Below are 20,000 nucleotides of genomic sequence, written 5' to 3'. Positions count from 1 at the left end.
AATAGTCGAGAGAATGATTTATTTCAGCTTTTATTTCTTTCATCACATTCCCAGTGGGGCAGAAGTTTACACACACTTTGTTAGTATTTGGTAGAATTGCCTTTAAATTGTTTAACTTGGGTCAAATGTTTTGGGTTTCCTTCCACAAGCTTCACAATAAGTTGCTGGAATTTTGTCCCGTTCCTCCAGACAGAACTGGTGTAACTGAGTCAGGTTTGTAGTCCTCCTTGCTCACACACGCTTTTTCAATTCTGCCCCTCGGATTGAGGTCAGGACTTTGTGATGCCGCTCCAATACCCTGACTTTGTTGTCCTTGTGCCACAACTCTGGAGGTGTGCTTGGGGTCATTGTCCATTTGGAAGACCCATTTGTGACGAGCTTTAACTTCCTGTCTGATGTCTTGAGATGTTGCTTCAATATATCCACATAATGTTCCGTCCTCATGATGTCATCATCTATTTGGTGAAGTGCACCAGTCCCTCCTGCAGCACCCCCACAACATGATGCTGCACCCCCATGCTTCACTGTTGGGATGCTGTTTTTCGCCCTTTTCCCTCCAAACATAACGATGGTCATTATGACCAAACCGTTCAATATGTGTGTCATCAGATCAGAGGACATTTCTCCTAAAGTCAGATCTTTGTCCCCATGTGCACTTGCAAACTGTAGTCTGGCTTGTTTATGGTGGTTTTGGAGCAGCGGCTTCTTCCTTGCTGAGCCTTTCAGGTGATGTCCATATAGGACTGGTTTTGCTGTGGATATAGATACTCATCCACCTGTTTCCTCCAGCATCTTCACAAGGTCCTTTGCTGTTGTTCTGGGATTGATTTGCACTTTTCACACAAACTACGTTCATCTCTAAGAGACAGAATGCGTCTCCTTCCTGAGCGGTGTGATGACTGTGTGGTCACATGGTGTTTGTACAGATGAACGTGGCACCTTCAGGCATTTGGAAATTGCTCCCAAAGATGAACCAGACTTGTGGAGGTCCACAATGTTATTTCTGAGGTCTTGGCTGATTTATTTTGATTTTCCCATGATGCCAAGCAAAGAGACACTGAGTTTGAAGGTCTTAAAATACATCCACAGGTACACCCCCAGTTCAGTACACCTCCTATCAGAAGCTAATTGTCTAATTGTCTAAAAGCTTGACATAATTTTCTGTAATTTTCCAAGCTGCTTAATGGCACAGTTAACTTAGTGTATGTAACTTCTGACCCACTGGAATTGTGATATACTCAATTAAAAGTGAAACAATCGGTCTGTAAATAATTGTTGGAAAAATTACTCATCACGCACAAAGTAGATGTCCTAAACGACTCACCAAAACTATAGTTTGCTAATATTAAATCTGTGGAGTGGTTCAAAATGAGTTTTAATGACTTCAACCAAAGTGTATGTAAACATCTGAAAATCCAAAAAATTGAATCTTAAATAATATTAAATAAAACAATGTATCTCCTGTATCAAGCATGAACCCAAAGGAATTCTGCTGGATTTCCCTGAAACAACACTTCATATTCGTATGCCATTCTGAAGAAAACAAGACACAAGTGTTATAACTATCATCGGATCATAATTTGATTAATTACTGTTGCCAAGATCAAGAGAATATATAAACAAATGTCTTATTTAAACTAAACTGATGTCGCAGCACTAAACCAGCACAGATTAAACCGGACTGTGCACAAGTCCGCTGAATAATGTTGTGCATGCAAAAGTGACACAACTATATCAATGACATTCATTCTGACATCACGCTGTGACCAGTGACTCCTCAGGAAATAACCCACAATGCTCCTCTGGTGTTCCTGACGGAAGAAACGCTCCAGGGACTTTATTTCTGAATTCCCTGTTAGATTTATTCTAGAGCTTTCTGCCTCTCTTGTCCGACTCACAGGAGGAGATAATGAGAAAAATGAGAACGATCTCTCTCTGTCAGGTCATCTAAAGGTTGATTGTGAGTTCTCATGTGATATTCAGAGCGTGAGGTCTCTGTTCTCATTATGAATGTGAAGTCAAAGGCTTGACAGAAAGACAAAGAGCAACTTTCAGCACGTCATGAGGGACATCGGTGCGGAGAGAACACAAACATTATGAGAGCTCTTATTTTCAATATTACAGGTTATTTATAACTTAAACTCAATGCAGATGACTGTGGGTGGAGTTTGCGTAATGCAAATTTTCCACCTGGCACAATTTTAGGCCATTTTCAATTCAGTAGAAAAATCCAAACCCTATACTGTTCCATCCTCACCAAATGTGTGTCCGATGATCTTAAGACATATTTTAATCAAATAAATGGTTCTCGTCGTTGTTGTCATGGATGATCTATATTTCAGGAGTCCTGCAGAAAACTATGATTAATATTGTCAACCTCTGCCACACTCTTTTCATAAATGCACCATGATAATGTTGTTACAGTTATTGTTTTACAGCCCTGTGAGAGTTGCATGTGCATGCTCTCCTGCAGCACCTCCATCATCAGTGAAACACTGTGCATGTGTGTCCTTTCTGTTGCATTCACCTGAGGGACACACGTTTGATGTCAACTATCATAATGAACATGAATACTCAGGAGAACACACACACACACACACACATGCATGAACAAACAAACACACACACACACACACACATGCATGAACAAACAAACACACACACACACACACATGCATGAACAAACAAACACACACACACACACTCACACACACGAACAAACAAACACACACACACACACACACACACACAAACAAACACAAACACACACACTCACACACATACAAACAAACAAACACACACACTCACTCACACACACACACACACACACATGCATGAACAAACAAACACACACACACACACACACACGAACAAACAAACACACACACACACAAACAAACACAAACACACACACTCACACACATACAAACAAACAAACACACACACTCACTCACACATACACACACACGAACAAACAAACACACACACTCACACATACACACACACGATCAAACAAACACACACACTGACACATACACACACACGAACAAACAAACACACACACTCACACAAACACACATACAAACAAACACACACACACAAACACACACACTCACACATACACACGAACAAACAAACACACACACAAACAAACAAACACATACAAACAAACAAACACATACAAACAAACACACACACTGACACATACACACACACACAAACAAACAAACAAACAAACACATACAAACAAACACACACACTGACACATACACACACACACACGAACAAACAAACACACACACACACACACACACACACTCACACACTCACACACACACACACTCACACACTCACACACTCACACACACACACTGGTTCACTCAGCAATCAATTAATCCAGAGAATCCATGAGGGAGGCGTTTAAAATCCAATTAATCTCCTCAATAAATCAGCCAATGAACAGATGACATGAGATGAGCATTAAATTAGCCGCAGTAACAGATAATGAAGTGGCTGGTGTAGTGTTATGAGTCCTGTACACCGTCACTACTGATAACAGCAAACACAAACCACACATGTCTGTCTTCATGTAGTTCAGGGGTCTCACCACTGCTCTAATATTTGGGATGTTGTTGCCCCTCCTGGTGTGGGAGCGTAACACAACAGCGGTCACACCCGCTACATCTATTAATACCAGCAGAACTTTGATGAAACAGGACAAGTGTTGATGAAAAGACCGAACATGTCAACAGCTGGAGAGCGACGCACACGCCTGACATCTGACATGGAAAGCAGTAGAATGAGTAATTTATCTCTTAAACCTTTAGTAAAATCTGTGTCAGTGATAGTAACATCTGCAGCTGTTGTCATGTTACAGACACGGCGGTGAGAGCGTTCAGCGAGAATGAGGCGGCAGTGTGTTTGTACTCACGATCGCTGCAGTACGAGCCTCCGTAGGACGTCATGGTGCAATCGCAAGAGAAGCCCTCCCACTGCTGCAGACACACCCCCTGATGATGGCACGAGTCCTCCGTACACGTCGTGCTGGGTCCTACACACACAACGGCAACAGAAGCATGTCATGTTAATTACAGCAGGCAACTACAACCAAAAGAATTGTGTGATACAGCACAATGTTCACCAGAGAGTGTGTTTGCCCTGAAAATAAAAAATGCACGATGCAGCGCTCAAGCTCTTATCTGATTGGTTGGTTTTACAGAATGTCCACTAGTGTCCACTAGTGTCTGAACGCTGCAGTCAACAGAAGATCTCGTCACCGAGTCTGACAACATTACTGAGGCTTGATTACAGTCCAGACAAGTTCAAACGCTTTCTATCTAGTGTCAAACACACTAAGAGATGTTCCCTATAGAATCCACTCTGATGTGTCTTTCTCTATCATTGATGATGCTCAGAGGAGAAGCTCACCTGCTGGAAGAATGAACATTATGATCATCTTTAAACGCAGTGAACTGCAGTCAGTTATTATCTTCACATGATGCATAGACACAGTGGTGCACATTTCATGTTTCAGCAAATCACATCTGAGGTTCTTCAGTGCTCTTGGTTCATTCATCTTCTCTGTAGTGATTGAACCCACAGCGTAACAGAAACACAATGTTTGTTTAAACTGCAAGGAACTACACATACAGTGACAATAGCTTTGTGCTCAATGACTCAATTAAATGAAATCTTTGAAGCGTGATTGTATATTAATGTAATGGACTGTTGAGTTTAATGTTTCTAATCATGTTCTAATGAATCGTCTGAGAGGGACAACACAGGAAGATAAAACTAACTCAAGTGTGACTGGATTAATTTTAATCAGACAGGTGCATGTGTAGATGCGTGCAAGAGTGTTAGCAATGAGGAAAACTTCAAGACATTTGACATAAGGAGCCGTGGATTGACGTATGAGAGAGAGACAGTGTCTGTTGCCTCATACTCTCTTCCAGCTGTGGAAACATCTGTGCAGCTATAATAAACATCGTCAGGCAGGTCTGTTATGTTATTCTAACTTTACTGGACTGATGCATTTTGTGCAAGCAGAGGCTGGGAAATCAAGGTGATAGAGAAAGGGGGAGAGTTGCCTCTCCTCACTGAAATCCAGAAGAGAGTGAGCACAGTCTGTTGGTAGAGATGGGTCAACACAGACAGAACCGGAGACACAGAGAGGACAGACTGTGTTCACACTACACTGAAGGTGTCTGTAGAGACGGGTCGATATGGACAGAACCGGAGACCCAGAGAGGACAGACTGTGTTCACACTGCACTGAAGGAGTCTGTAGAGACGGGTCGACACAGACAGAACCGGAGACAGAGAGAGGACAGACTGTGTTCACACTACACTGAAGGTGTCTGTAGAGACAGGTCGATATGGACAGAACCGGAGACACAGAGAGGACAGACTGTGTTCACACTACACTGAAGGAGTCTGTAGAGACGGGTCGACACAGACAGAACCGGAGACCCAGAGAGGACAGACTGTGTTCACACTACACTGAAGGTGTCTGTAGAGACAGGTCGATATGGACAGAACCGGAGACACAGAGAGGACAGACTGTGTTCACACCGCACTGACGGAGTCTGTAGAGACGGGTCGACACAGACAGAACCGGAGACACAGAGAGGACAGACTGTGTTCACACTACACTGAAGGTGTCTGTAGAGACAGGTCGATATGGACAGAACCGGAGACCCAGAGAGGACAGACTGTGTTCACGCTGCACTGAAGGAGTCTGTAGAGATGGGTCGACACGGACAGAACCGGAGACCCAGAGAGGACAGACTGTGTTCACACTGCACTGAAGGAGTCTGTAGAGATGGGTCGACACAGACAGAACCAGAGACCCAGAGAGGACAGACTGTGTTCACACTACACTGAAGGTGTCTGTAGAGACGGGTCGATATGGACAGAACCGGAGACCCAGAGAGGACAGACTGTGTTCACACTGCACTGAAGGAGTCTGTAGAGATGGGTCGACACAGACAGAACCGGAGACGCAGAGAGGACAGACTGTGTTCACACTACACTGAAGGTGTCTGTAGAGACAGGTCGATATGGACAGAACCGGAGACCCAGAGAGGACAGACTGTGTTCACGCTGCACTGAAGGAGTCTGTAGAGATGGGTCGACACAGACAGAACCGGAGACACAGAGAGGACAGACTGTGTTCACACTGCACTGAAGGAGTCTGTAGAGACGGGTCGACACGGACAGAACCGGAGACCCAGAGAGGACAGACTGTGTTCACACTACACTGAAGGTGTCTGTAGAGACGGGTCGATACGGACAGAACCGGAGACCCAGAGAGGACAGACTGTGTTAACACTGTACTGAAGGAGTCTGTAGAGACGGGTCGAAACAGACAGAAATGGAGACCCAGAGAGGACAGACTGTGTTAACACTGTACTGAAAGAGTCAGTAGAGACGGGACGACACAGACAGAACCGGAGACCCAGAGAGGACAGACTGTGTTCACACTGCACTGACGGAGTCTGTAGAGACGGGTCGACATAGACAGAACTGGAGACCCAGAGAGGACAGACCTTGTTCACGCTGCACTGAAGGAGTCTGTAGAGACGGGTCGATACAGACAGAACCGGAGACCCAGAGTGGACAGACCGTGTTCACGCTGCACTGAAGGAGTCTGTAGAGACGGGTCGACACAGACAGAACCGGAGACCCAGAGAGGACAGACGGTGTTCACGCTGCACTGAAGGAGTCTGTAGAGATGGGTCGACACAGACAGAACCGGAGACCCAGAGAGGACAGACCGTGTTCACGCTGCACTGAAGGAGTCTGTACAGACGGGTCGACACAGACAGAACCGGAGACCCAGAGAGGACAGACCGTGTTCACGCTGCACTGAAGGAGTCTGTAGAGACGGGTCGATACAGACAGAACCGGAGACCCAGAGTGGACAGACCGTGTTCACGCTGCACTGAAGGAGTCTGTAGAGACGGGTCGACACAGACAGAACCGGAGACCCAGAGAGGACAGACGGTGTTCACGCTGCACTGAAGGAGTCTGTAGAGACGGGTCGACACAGACAGAACCGGAGACCCAGAGAGGACAGACCGTGTTCACGCTGCACTGAAGGAGTCTGTACAGACGGGTCGACACAGACAGAACCGGAGACCCAGAGAGGACAGACCGTGTTCACGCTGCACTGAAGGAGTCTGTAGAGACGGGTCGACACAGACAGAACCGGAGACCCAGAGAGGACAGACCGTGTTCACGCTGCACTGAAGGAGTCTGTACAGACGGGCCGACACAGACAGTACAGGAGACCCAGAGAGGACAGACCGTGTTCACGCTGCACTGAAGGAGTCTGTAAAGACGGGTCGACACAGACAGAACCGGAGACCCAGAGAGGACAGACCGTTTTCACGCTGCACTGAAGGAGTCTGTAGAGACGGGTCGACACAGACAGAACCGGAGACCCAGAGAGGACAGACCGTTTTCACGCTGCACTGAAGGAGTCTGTAGAGACGGGTCGACACAGACAGAAATGGAGACCCAGAGAGGACAGACCGTGTTCACGCTGCACTGAAGGAGTCTGTAGAGACGGGTCGACACAGACAGAACCGGAGACCCAGAGAGGACAGACCGTTTTCACGCTGCACTGAAGGAGTCTGTAGAGACGGGTCGACACAGACAGAACCGGAGACCCAGAGAGGACAGACCGTTTTCACGCTGCACTGAAGGAGTCTGTAGAGACGGGTCGACACAGACAGAACCGGAGACCCAGAGAGGACAGACCGTGTTCACACTGCACTGAAGGAGTCTGTAGAGACGGGTCGACACAGACAGAAATGGAGACCCAGAGAGGACAGACCGTGTTCACGCTGCACTGAAGGAGTCTGTAAAGACGGGTCGACACAGACAGAACCTGAGACCCACAGAGAGAAAGCATCTGGGATACTGCAATACTGAAAGTGGTCCGATAGTAACTTTGCTATAAAACCCAGACATTGTCGTGTTCCTGGTTGTGCAGGCGAGGGCGTTGCAGAGCAGCGTGCTGTGGAGAGTGAAGCGGGGGAGATGAGTGGAAAATGATTGCCACCTGTGCTTAACACCTGTCTTGTGTTTCAGTGAGGAGTGATTGGGGCTTTTAAGGAGAGGAGAGAGAGATGATGCCGTGTGATTACCTGAACTATTTGAGTTTGAATTGTAGCTGCACCGTTGCGCTGTTAAGAAAACCAGTGTTTGTTTGTTTAATAAAAAGTGTCATTCCTCTGTGTAATCACCGTCTCCCACTTCCTCATTCCTTTGAACTGTTCTTGTATGCATGATGAGTATCTGGGAGAAACCGTGTGACGATTTTGTTTCTATTGTTATTGCTTTCAGTGATGTTGGCCAATCAGAGCAGTGGGTGTGTCTTAAAGGTGAAGTACAGAGTGTTTCAGACAGAGTGTTTCATTACATCATGACATCATGATTCCACAAAAACACTTTATTAACATATAAGTGAACCTCAAGAAAGGATGCATGTCAGGACCCTTTAAAATCCACAGAATTATGTTTTTTTAAGTTTGAATAACTCAAACGATCAAGTACAAAATTGAGGCTGATACTCATAATTTGAATAATTTTATTATGTTTGCTTGGTCAAATGGAACTTATGGGGGCATTTAAATAAGTAGAACTCATTCATGTTTTAGCTCTTTATTTATTTTTTATGTTGTATTGCTGCAAATAGTCAGACGGCCTCTTCCTGTCTAAGTGGGCAGATTAAACTGCGATGAGGACCAGACTTTATGCCATTTAGTCAAAGGTCTGGTGAGGCGAGACTAACATAAACATGACATTATATAACTCTGGGGTTGTCTTATCTGGTGACCCAACGGCAGGCATTGTAACATACAGTACAAGGCTGTTCACATAAAGAAATGCACTTCAATAAACAATGAATACCAGACCACACAGAAAGTACATCTTGTGTTTGAGGAACTTAAAATGTTCTAGTTTCACTTTTCAAACTTTAGCTTTCTGTCTGGCGGCCATGCTAGAAGGTTAACTGACCGTCACATCCTCGATCCACCTGTCCGACCCTGTGGAGGGCGTCTGCAAGCAGGTCAGGCAAACGGCCGTTCAGGTCAACAGAGGCCAAACACCCCTGGTACCCGTCCCGGGACGCAATCAGCTTCGGCAGGCTGTTGTACATGTTTTTGGCGACTCCACCGATGTACAGCTCTCCTGCAGGAGAGAGAGAGAGAGATCGAGAAAGCATACATGTGAGTTATTGTGTTGTGCAGGAGATCTCAAACGCTGCAGGCGTGTACAGCTGTCATCAAACCGCCGCTGTCACTCATGTACCCAGAGGAGCAATAACGCACAGTCTTACACGGGTGGAAGCCCAGGGGCCCATAACTCTAATTGGGCCCAGCTTGCGGCTTCCGCCACCCCATTTTCCCCTATACATGTTCACAGGAGCATTCAGAGGGAGACGCAGTTGTTGACACGGAGAAGGTGCGCAACCGTGTCCCCTGTGTGTACCAGCAACATTGTGTTTCTACAGCTGCGGCAGAGCACAATATCTGCTGCATCTCTGAACTCTAGTTCATGTTCTGAAATATAGTTTCATAACTTCTGTGTTCAGAGAGATTTACTTGCTGTTGAACAAACGGGAACAGATCTGTGTGAAACTCTTTCTTTAATCATCAGATGTTGAAGAGGCTTGCGGTTGAGTGATGTTCTCAAAATGTACAATATATTCAATATTACTTTGTTGGTTAACAGTAAAATTAGCAATATCATAAATATTAAAGAAATCTTCATGAGCTTTTTATCTGGCTATTAAGTTTCGTAAAGTGCATCTCACTAACTCCATAATCCTTCTGCGTCTCGTGATTGGTGAATATAGGAGCGAGACAGAGATGTCTAAACACAGTCAAATAATTAATAACAAACAAAAGTTCAGTTCATTTTCATCATGGAGACCGCTGGCTGGTCCCAACAAGGTGAGTTTTCTCAGGTTTTACTATCCTTGTGGGGACATTTGATCGCCAATGTAATATAAACATGGTTACACACAAACACACACACACACATACACACACACACACACACTCCCTTGCTCCCTATTTAGTGCATGACTTAACCTCCAGTGTGCTGTCTGTCTGCACTGGTCTCAGAACAGTTATAGGAGAGCTATAGGATGCTCCCTTGCTCCCTATTTAGTGCATGACTTAACCTCCAGTGTGCTGTCTGTCTGGACTGGTCTCAGAACAGTTATAGGAGAGCTATAGGATGCTCCCTTGCTCCCTATTTAGTGAATGACTTAACCTCCAGTGTGCCGTCTGTCTGCACTGGTCTCAGAACAGTTATAGAGAGCTATAGGATGCACCCTTGCTCCCTATTTAGTGCATAACTTAACCTCCAGTGTGCTGTCTGTCTGCACTGATCTCAGAACAGTTATAGGAGAGCTATAGGATGCACCCTTGCTCCCTATTTAGTGCATAACTTAACCTCCAGTGTGCCGTCTGTCTGCACTGGTCTCAGAACAGTTATAGAGAGCTATAGGATGCACCCTTGCTCCCTATTTAGTGCATAACTTAACCTCCAGTGTGCTGTCTGTCTGCACTGATCTCAGAACAGTTATAGGAGAGATATAGGATACTCCCTTGCTCCCTATTTAATGCATGACTTAACCTCCAGTGTGCTGTCTGTCTGCACTGGTCTCAGAACAGTTATAGGAGAGCTATAGGATGCTCCCTTGCTCCCTATTTAGTGAATGACTTAACCTCCAGTGTGCCGTCTGTCTGCACTGGTCTCAGAACAGTTATAGAGAGCTATAGGATGCACCCTTGCTCCCTATTTAGTGCATAACTTAACCTCCAGTGTGCTGTCTGTCTGCACTGATCTCAGAACAGTTATAGGAGAGCTATAGGATGCACCCTTGCTCCCTATTTAGTGCATAACTTAACCTCCAGTGTGCCGTCTGTCTGCACTGGTCTCAGAACAGTTATAGAGAGCTATAGGATGCACCCTTGCTCCCTATTTAGTGCATAACTTAACCTCCAGTGTGCTGTCTGTCTGCACTGATCTCAGAACAGTTATAGGAGAGATATAGGATACTCCCTTGCTCCCTATTTAATGCATGACTTAACCTCCAGTGTGCTGTCTGTCTGCACTGGTCTCAGAACAGTTATAGGAGAGCTATGGGATGCTCCCTTACTCCCTATTTAGTGCACGACTTAACCTCCAGTGTGCTGTCTGTCTGCACTGGTCTCAGAACAGTTATAGGAGAGCTATAGGATGCACCCTTACTCCCTATTTAGTGCACGACTTAACCTCCAGTGTGCTGTCTGTCTGCACTGGTCTCAGAACAGTTATAGGAGAGCTATAGGATGCTCCCTTGCTCCCTATTTAGTGAATAACTTAACCTCCAGTGTGCCGTCTGTCTGCACTGGTCTCAGAACAGTTATAGAGAGCTATAGGATGCACCCTTGCTCCCTATTTAGTGCATAACTTAACCTCCAGTGTGCCGTCTGTCTGCACTGATCTCAGAACAGTTATAGGAGAGCTATAGGATGCTCCCTTGCTCCCTATTTAGTGCATGACTTAACCTCCAGTGTGCTGTCTGTCTGCACTGGTCTCAGAACAGTTATAGGAGAGCTATGGGATGCTCCCTTACTCCCTATTTAGTGCACGACTTAACCTCCAGTGTGCTGTCTGTCTGCACTGGTCTCAGAACAGTTATAGGAGAGCTATAGGATGCACCCTTACTCCCTATTTAGTGCACGACTTAACCTCCAGTGTGCTGTCTGTCTGCACTGGTCTCAGAACAGTTATAGGAGAGCTATAGGATGCTCCCTTGCTCCCTATTTAGTGAATAACTTAACCTCCAGTGTGCCGTCTGTCTGCACTGGTCTCAGAACAGTTATAGAGAGCTATAGGATGCACCCTTGCTCCCTATTTAGTGCATAACTTAACCTCCAGTGTGCCGTCTGTCTGCACTGATCTCAGAACAGTTATAGGAGAGCTATAGGATGCTCCCTTGCTCCCTATTTAGTGCATGACTTAACCTCCAGTGTGCTGTCTGTCTGCACTGGTCTCAGAACAGTTATAGGAGAGCTATAGGATGCTCCCTTGCTCCCTATTTAGTGAATGACTTAACCTCCAGTGTGCTGTCTGTCTGCACTGGTCTCAGAACAGTTATAGGAGAGCTATAGGATGCTCCCTTGCTCCCTATTTAGTGCATGACTTAACCTGCAGTGTGCTGTCTGTCTGCACTGGTCTCAGAACAGTTATAGAGAGCTATAGGATGCTCCCTTGCTCCCTATTTAGTGCATGACTTAACCTCCAGTGTGCTGTCTGTCTGCACTGGTCTCAGAACAGTTATAGAGAGCTATAGGATGCACCCTTGCTCCCTATTTAGTGCATGACTTAACCTCCAGTGTGCTGTCTGTCTGCACTGGTCTCAAAACAGTTATAGAGAGCTATAGGATGCTCCCTTGCTCCCTATTTAGTGCATTACTTAACAGAACAGTTTCAAATGCACCTTATTTTCATCATAACTCCACTAAACCTTTTTTTTTCACTTTTGAGTGAACACAGTCCTAAAATCCACATATGTGGACATTGTGTTTATCATGTTCATCATAACTCCATATAAAGCCTCTGAAACACACATTATTCAGCTTTTGCATGAATACATTGATTATAATGTGATGATGAACAGTGAATACAGGATTTCTCATTGCTTTTATAATGTTTTCTGAACTCAAGATAAAAGTCATGAATCATAAATATTTCAGGCATCTTGTATGTGATTTTCCCATCACACAGTTTCAACTTCATCACATAATTTCCCTAGTGCAAATGCAAAATAACATTCAAAAACACTTGTAGGCTATTAGTCGGTGGAGTGCCTGATTGACTAGTCAACTAACCAGTCTTAAAGGGACAGTTCACCCAAAAGTGAAAATTCTCCCATCATGCATTCACCGTCATGCCATCCCAGATGTGTGTCTCTTTCTTTCTTCTACAGAACTCAAATGAAGAGTGAAGAAATGAAGCACATAAAGGCAGCATACAAGTAATCTTTAGGACTCCAGTGGTTTAATCCATGTCTTCAGAAGTGATATGAGAGGTGTGGGTGAGAAACAGATCAAAATATGAGTCCATTTCGTGTTTTTGGTGACTCATATTCTTCATGCATATCATCCCCTACTGGGCAGGGAGAAGAATTACAAGCAAATAAAAGGGTTTAAATGTTGATCTGTTTGTCACCCACACCTGTCACATCTCTTCTGAAGACATGGATTAAACCACTGGACAAACAACACAAACCCCTGCAGAAATGTACATCTCTGTGCTGATTTCACTGGGATCTGGGTATACGATGTCACGCTAACACGGCAGCAGCGAGTTACACAATGTAAAAAATCACATTTGATCAAATAACGATATTTTCAGTAATGTTCCTACATTACATGACAGTATAAAGGCCGTTTCTTTATACACCAACTCTCTATGGTCAGAAGCAGTGTTGGGGGTAAAGCAATAAAAGTAATGCATGTTACGTAATCAGATTACTTTTTTGAGTAATGAGTAGAGTAATATATGAGCTACTTTTTAAGTAAAGTAACGCATTGCTTTTGTCCACCCCTACTGTCCCTGTATTGACAGAAATCAGGAGTGAAAGCGTGCAAACTTCCGGGAGGAGACGCAGTGCATGATGGGGATTGTAGTTCTATAGAGTGTGAGGCCAGAGACTATTTAGCAGAGAGAGATGAGTCACTTCTATTTAAACAAATGGCCGGAACTGGAACGCCCAACCAAGAATCTCCAGCACCCAACGCTCAACGGATGATGAAAGGAAGTCCCGCCTGACAGGTAAAAGAGCCAATCACCTTTCAGAAACAGACATCACATGTCAATGACGTAAATTACTTATTTTAAGGAGTAACTTCAAATTCTAACGAGTTACTTTTAAAAGTACCGTTACCCCACACTGGTCAGAAGTCGAAGATGTCAAGTGAGAATATTTTACACAGTCATGTAGTTCATGTTGTTTACAGTTTTATCTGATCATTCCACTCGGAAAATGGATTATCAAAGAGGTTAATTAAAAAAGTCTGAGCCAGGTAATTAATACATCAGTGTAAAGATCAGGGTGATTGAGGTCGTCTCGTGGCGTACAGTATCTCAGAGCTTCAGTCTGTGGTATATTAATCATCGAGAGCAGATTATATTCTCCCACAGCATTTATTCCACATAAATTACTCTCCAAGACAAAAGAGCAATTTGTTTTGGCAAAGGCTGATACGTGGCTAATTCTCTAAGCTGGGATAGAGAAAGTGGGACGGCTCGTAATAGCCTTGAACGATATTTTAACCGTAAAATGTCAGGCGAGAGGTGAGCTTAAGCCTATGAAACGCTGGGGATGCTTTCACAGCGAGTGACACATTTTCTGCTCCACGACTTCATTTCATGCTTATTAGCTGCGGCGGTTAGAGGAAACCAGAAGTTCTGGTCGCACCAGCGGGTTCCACCGCAGATTAAAGTCTGCCGAGTACAGACACGTTACACTTTAAGCCCCGAGCGCAACAACGGTCACACATACACATATCAACAGAGACACTAACATGAGCAACACTTTAACATTTAATCAGGTCATGAGAAATGTGTCATACAAGAACAACAACATGTGCACAGAAGCATCCAAATACAATATCAGACGCTGTCATCCCACATCACTAAGATGCAATGTTTCTCACGACTGTAAAGACTTCCAACTGCACCGTCTGATGCAGGTGTCATCACATCTGTCCCATTATAATCATTACAGCTGTCTACACTGACATCTGCACAAATCATTCCTTTTCAGCTTGTTTTTGGCCATTTATGGGCCCTATTTCAACCTAATGAGACCCCCGTGTGACTGCATTTTCCATTTCTCTAGTAGCTAATAGCACCTAATAAACAAATATAAGTGTGTGTGTGTGTGTGTGTGTGTGTGTGTGTGTGTGTGTGTGTGTGTGTGTGTGTGTGTGTGTGTGTGCGTTGAAAGATTCAAAATAACTAACATGTTTTTTTCATCTTTTGAGTGAACACAGTCCTAAAATCCATAGTCATCTCATAGTGACCACGAGGAGGTTACCCCATGTGACTCTACCCTCCCTAGCAACCGGGTGAGTAACCAGACCCCCTGAAAACATGATTCTCTTGAGGATTTGGATGCAGACAGTTAAATTATAGAGAACATAAGTATTATTAATCATATTTATCAAGAGACACACAAATCAAGGCTTTTTTCAGGGACATAATTTGATGTTCCAGTATATTTCGGAGTTTGGACATGAACTTTATTAACACTTGCTGGTGAAATCTCTAAACTGCACATGCAGGAACTGAGTTTAGACTTGCAGATGTGCAGCTGAACCATCTTAGTACAATAATGTCTTTCTCAGGAAAATAGCAAATCAAGCATTGTGGGACATCATAAACATAAAATAAAGTCCATTTCCTGTGACGTTCCCCCTCTGAGGGCTGTTTAACGGCAGACAGAATCCTGCTGTAACACATTCATGAGTTGTGTCTTGCTGACTCACTCAGGCAGAGAGATATGATTTCTAAAAGGAACAACAGGATATTGAGCAGCTGTGTCTCCTTTGAGAGTTTACTTGGATTTCGTCCTCACACATGGGTTTAGCGTAACACGGGCAGTGACTATTCGGGCATTAGTCTCGAATCAAAACATCAGAAAACTCATTAAAAGTGTGGATGTGTTTTAAACAGACACTGATCTCTCTACATTTGTCAGTCTGATTCTGCATACTAATCTTTATATAAAGTTACATAAATCCACCTGGAAATACAATTTACTGAGTCACATACCACGATTATCAGCACTTGTTATGAAGGACTAATCACTGGATTTCACAAACTTTACCAAGATAGTGACAACAAACCTTTACAAGATGAGTGTTTGTTTGAAGCACGCAAATTATTTTGTTTTGTGTCTGTCAAGCAATCAGTAATAATGACTTCTGGATGGACAGAAACTCACACTATTATCAGGGGTCAAGCCCCGTAGAGGCAAAAAACCCCTATTGTTTTCATTCGTTTTCCTATTTTTCTTCCTCTTCTTCCGCTCTTGAGTCTATGGCAGCACATGGAACCGCTTGTGGCAAAGTTATGACATTTGGCACACAGATAGAGGACAGTCTGAGCTGGTACCACAGCAAATTTGGCGTCTCTACCTCAAACCCTCTAGCACCCACGATCCTCCTACACTGTTTGTCCAATTTGCACGAAAATTGGCCTGCATCATCTAGAGGCACTCTCGGCATAAAGGTCTTCACAGAGTTTTGATAAATCATACCGTTTTCTAATGGTGCTTCAATGAATTTGACAAAGAACGTACAAAATTTAACTTGAGGCTGTATCTCCGAAACACTTTCAGGGATTGGGTTGAAATTGGGTACGTGTCATCATCATTAGGCCCTGAGATTACCAGCAGCGTTTTGGCGCACTGCCCCCTACTGGTCAAGAGATAACTCCTGAATGCTTTCCTGCATGATAACCATCATGCCCAGATACTACTTGAGCAGTTTCAGAACAGCGCCACATACTGGACAAAACTTCTAAGAGCTATCTCTTTTTAGTTCATTTTAAAATAAATCTATTTTTATGATTGAAAGTTTTCTTTTTCTAGCTCCTCATACACTGTTCATTGGACTCTAACCAAAAACATGTCACAAAGCTTCTTTTGCTGCACATGGTACCGATAATTGGCTTGTCCACGGTATCGCTGCTTGCAGCTATATTTATTATTATTATTATTTTCAATCTATTATTTTGGGAATTAACTATATATCAGATAAACCTTCCCCTGTGTGTGATTTAGAATGGGCAGAACTCATGATTTAATGACTCGTAGATAATAATATAGTCAACATTTGCACTGTAAAAATCAGTTACAGCTGTGACTCATCAATGCTGGCATGTGACAGTGGTATAAGCAGGATAATCCACGGCTAGGTGTGCGTTAAATTATCTGAATATACTTCACGTCACGTCGCCTCCACGTACATCTAGCCGTGGATTCTCCCTTACTTACACCATCCGCAGTGGAAAGGTTGGTCTGATGTGATGGTTTTTAGAGGGGCTGAGAGACCAGCTGGATGAGACCAGTAAAGACCAACAGACTACCTAATGTTTACACTGTTGTCTTCAGCAGAGGTTCTTCCTGTATTAGATTGATTATGTATCCTGAGAGATTTTCTGTCCTTCATTCACACGACAAACACTAATTCCTTCAACAGCAGCTCGACACGCCATTGTTTCATTTATCTGAGCGTCCTCGTGACTTTATTGACAGCCGTCTGTCTAATGCGGTAAGCTGTCATTGAGACTGTAGGAAGCGGTGTAAATATGGAGCAAGAACATCTGTTTCAGCTCACGAAGACACACAAAACAAACAGGAATGAACAGGAAAGGAAAAGTGCCAAAGAGCTGGAGAGACACGAGCAGAACCAAGAAGTGATCTGAGACAGAGAGATGGAGAATCAGTCATGTTTCTGAACTGCAGGAAAAACTGATCCAGACTGCTCGTGAAGTTTGAGAATTAAACATCTCTTACAACACATAACCCTAATGTGCACATACTCCATTGTAAACATGTGATGTTAACTGGACCGATGTTGTGTTAGCAAGTGAAGCAAGGATTTCACACTGCCAAACACTTCCTCTTCTGAGTGTGCATACATTCAGTGGCTGAGCAAACACAATCAGATATAAACAAATAACTGCATGATTCAGACTTTGATTCATTATCTCTCTGCCTTGTTCACGCACACACACACACACACACACACACACACACACACACACACTCACACACGGGCACGCACACACTGACACACACACACACTCACGCACTCACACATACACACACATACACTCACACACACGGGCACGCACACACTGACACACACACACACTCACGCACTCACACATACACACACATACACTCACACACACGGGCACGCACACACTGACACACACACACACACTCACGCACTCACACATACACACACATACACTCACACACACGGGCATGCACACACTGACACACACACACACACACACACACACACTCACACACACGGGCACTCACACACTGACACACACACACACACACACACACACACACACACACACACACACTCACACACGGCACGCACACACTGGCACACACACACACACACTCACACACACGGGCACGCACACACTGGCACACACACACACACACTCACGCACACACACACTCACGCACTCACACATACACACACATACAAAATCAGATTTCTAGAGACCTGTTCTAGTTATTGGGTTAATTTTGATGAAATGTGTAGTTACTGCACTTTGCGTTTGCAGAGGAGAACAGATGATCCATGATAATCGGAACTGATGTCAAGTCCAACAGTGACACAGTGGTGAATGTTAGAGAACCTGCACTTCGATGACTATAAAGATGCAACTTCTCAGAGAATGATGAAGCACATCACCTTGACAATCTGTGAATGAATCTCCTTTAATAGCACAGGCTACAATCGTGACTGCAATTCAGTTTGGCTCTGGAAGGGTCTAAAGAGTCGTTCATGTGTTCACACAGAGTAAAGTCATGATTTCATGTGCACATTTTAGTCTCTTGAGCCTTTAATTCTACCGTGTCCCTCTGAAAGATGACTCCTGTGCCCAAGCTCCAGAAGAGCAAACACTAAACACATGCAACCGCCATATTCTGTGCATCATGCTCACGGGTACAGATGTAAACGCTGGGGAAACACAGAGCCTCAATGTTTATTTTCAAGTCATTGAGTCCCGCTGTAAAATATCAGATTTCAAAAAATATAAATGAAACGAAACAAAGTTCAATGAAATTATGCAGTCATTATTGGTTCATCATTACCTTCCCCCCACAATTGCTGAAATTCCTAAATAAATAAGCTAGTCAGCTCGTTCCTCGTGCACTTGGCTCTCTTACCTTTGAGGTCCAGGTTCCGTGCGCCGTTAGAGTGCTGCGTCACGGTGCGCGAGTCGATCTTTAGCGTGTGCACGTTACCGGTGTCTCGGGAAACCACCACATTATGCCACTGATTGTCGTTCAGCGGCTTGTCGGAGTTGCCCTTCATAAGCGACGGTCCGTTACCCAAATCAAACACGTAGTGGATATACCTGAAAACACATATAGAAACACACGGCACAATGACATCAGTTAGAATGTTGAATGTTGGTGTGTGAAATTATCTAGTTTAAACTCTTGACACAAAAGAAACAGCAGTGTTCGTTGCGGTGTGACGTACCCTTTCACGAGTTCCACCACAATAAAGTCGCTGCCGTCGCCGCTGTTGAAGAGCAGGAGACCGTCGGTCGAGGTGGTTTTGAACTGGAAGAACAGATGCATGGACGCGTACGCCTGCAGCGTCGCCAGCGCCAGGTAACTGCCTTTATTTCGAAAGGTCACGGGGTCGGCGATGATGTGGCGCATACCGAAGCGGGCGTTCAGCTCGCAGAACGAGATGTCGCCGTTTTTGCACTGGTCCAGATACGGCACGCCGTTGAGTGTCAAACCCTGCAGATGCCCGATGAAGTTGGATGGGATGACGGCGATGAAGCGCCGTTCGGTCATGATGCCCGTCTCGATGTTGTGGAACTCTAGGCGAGTGTGATCGCCCGTCATCTGACCTGCGGCGAGACGAACATTCAACTAAATGCGCACGAACTGGCTGGAGGTGCTAAAGTTCTGAACTGGACAGACAGTGCCGCTCTTGTGTAAATCTCCTGGGTCACATTTCACCCGAAACTAATATTAAATAATTTTATTTCATTAATGTCTCCTTTTACGTCATACCCCTGTTCCCACGGCACATTTGAGCGAAAACAAACAAGCGCAGAAAAGAGTCGTGCTTGCATGATTTCAGAACGCCTCTTTCTGTAAAAACCCCAGAATATACCGTTTACTTCGTGCATGTAAACAGG

At 44.5% G+C, this 20,000-nt stretch overlaps 1 protein-coding gene across 6 annotated transcripts in view; it reads right to left on the bottom strand.

Annotated features, from left to right (window-relative positions):
- Positions 1 to 20,000, bottom strand: part of LOC127649456 (neurexin-2-like) — a 600,635-nt gene that overhangs the window by 198,143 nt on the left and 382,492 nt on the right. For all 6 annotated transcript variants that reach the window (XM_052134552.1, XM_052134585.1, XM_052134578.1 and 3 more), the window contains 4 exons: positions 19,325 to 19,706; positions 19,006 to 19,196; positions 9,030 to 9,203; positions 3,932 to 4,051 (listed from right to left, as the gene is read on the bottom strand). In XM_052134552.1, the coding sequence (XP_051990512.1) occupies positions 3,932 to 4,051; positions 9,030 to 9,203; positions 19,006 to 19,196; positions 19,325 to 19,706 (867 nt within the window). The remainder of the gene's footprint in view (positions 1 to 3,931; positions 4,052 to 9,029; positions 9,204 to 19,005; positions 19,197 to 19,324; positions 19,707 to 20,000) is intronic.

This window comes from Xyrauchen texanus, chromosome 1, assembly GCF_025860055.1.
Source record: "Xyrauchen texanus isolate HMW12.3.18 chromosome 1, RBS_HiC_50CHRs, whole genome shotgun sequence".
Classification (NCBI taxonomy): Eukaryota; Metazoa; Chordata; class Actinopteri; order Cypriniformes; family Catostomidae; genus Xyrauchen; species Xyrauchen texanus.
Note: the sequence above shows the minus strand (reverse complement) of the source record. Positions and strands in the feature narration are given on the sequence as shown.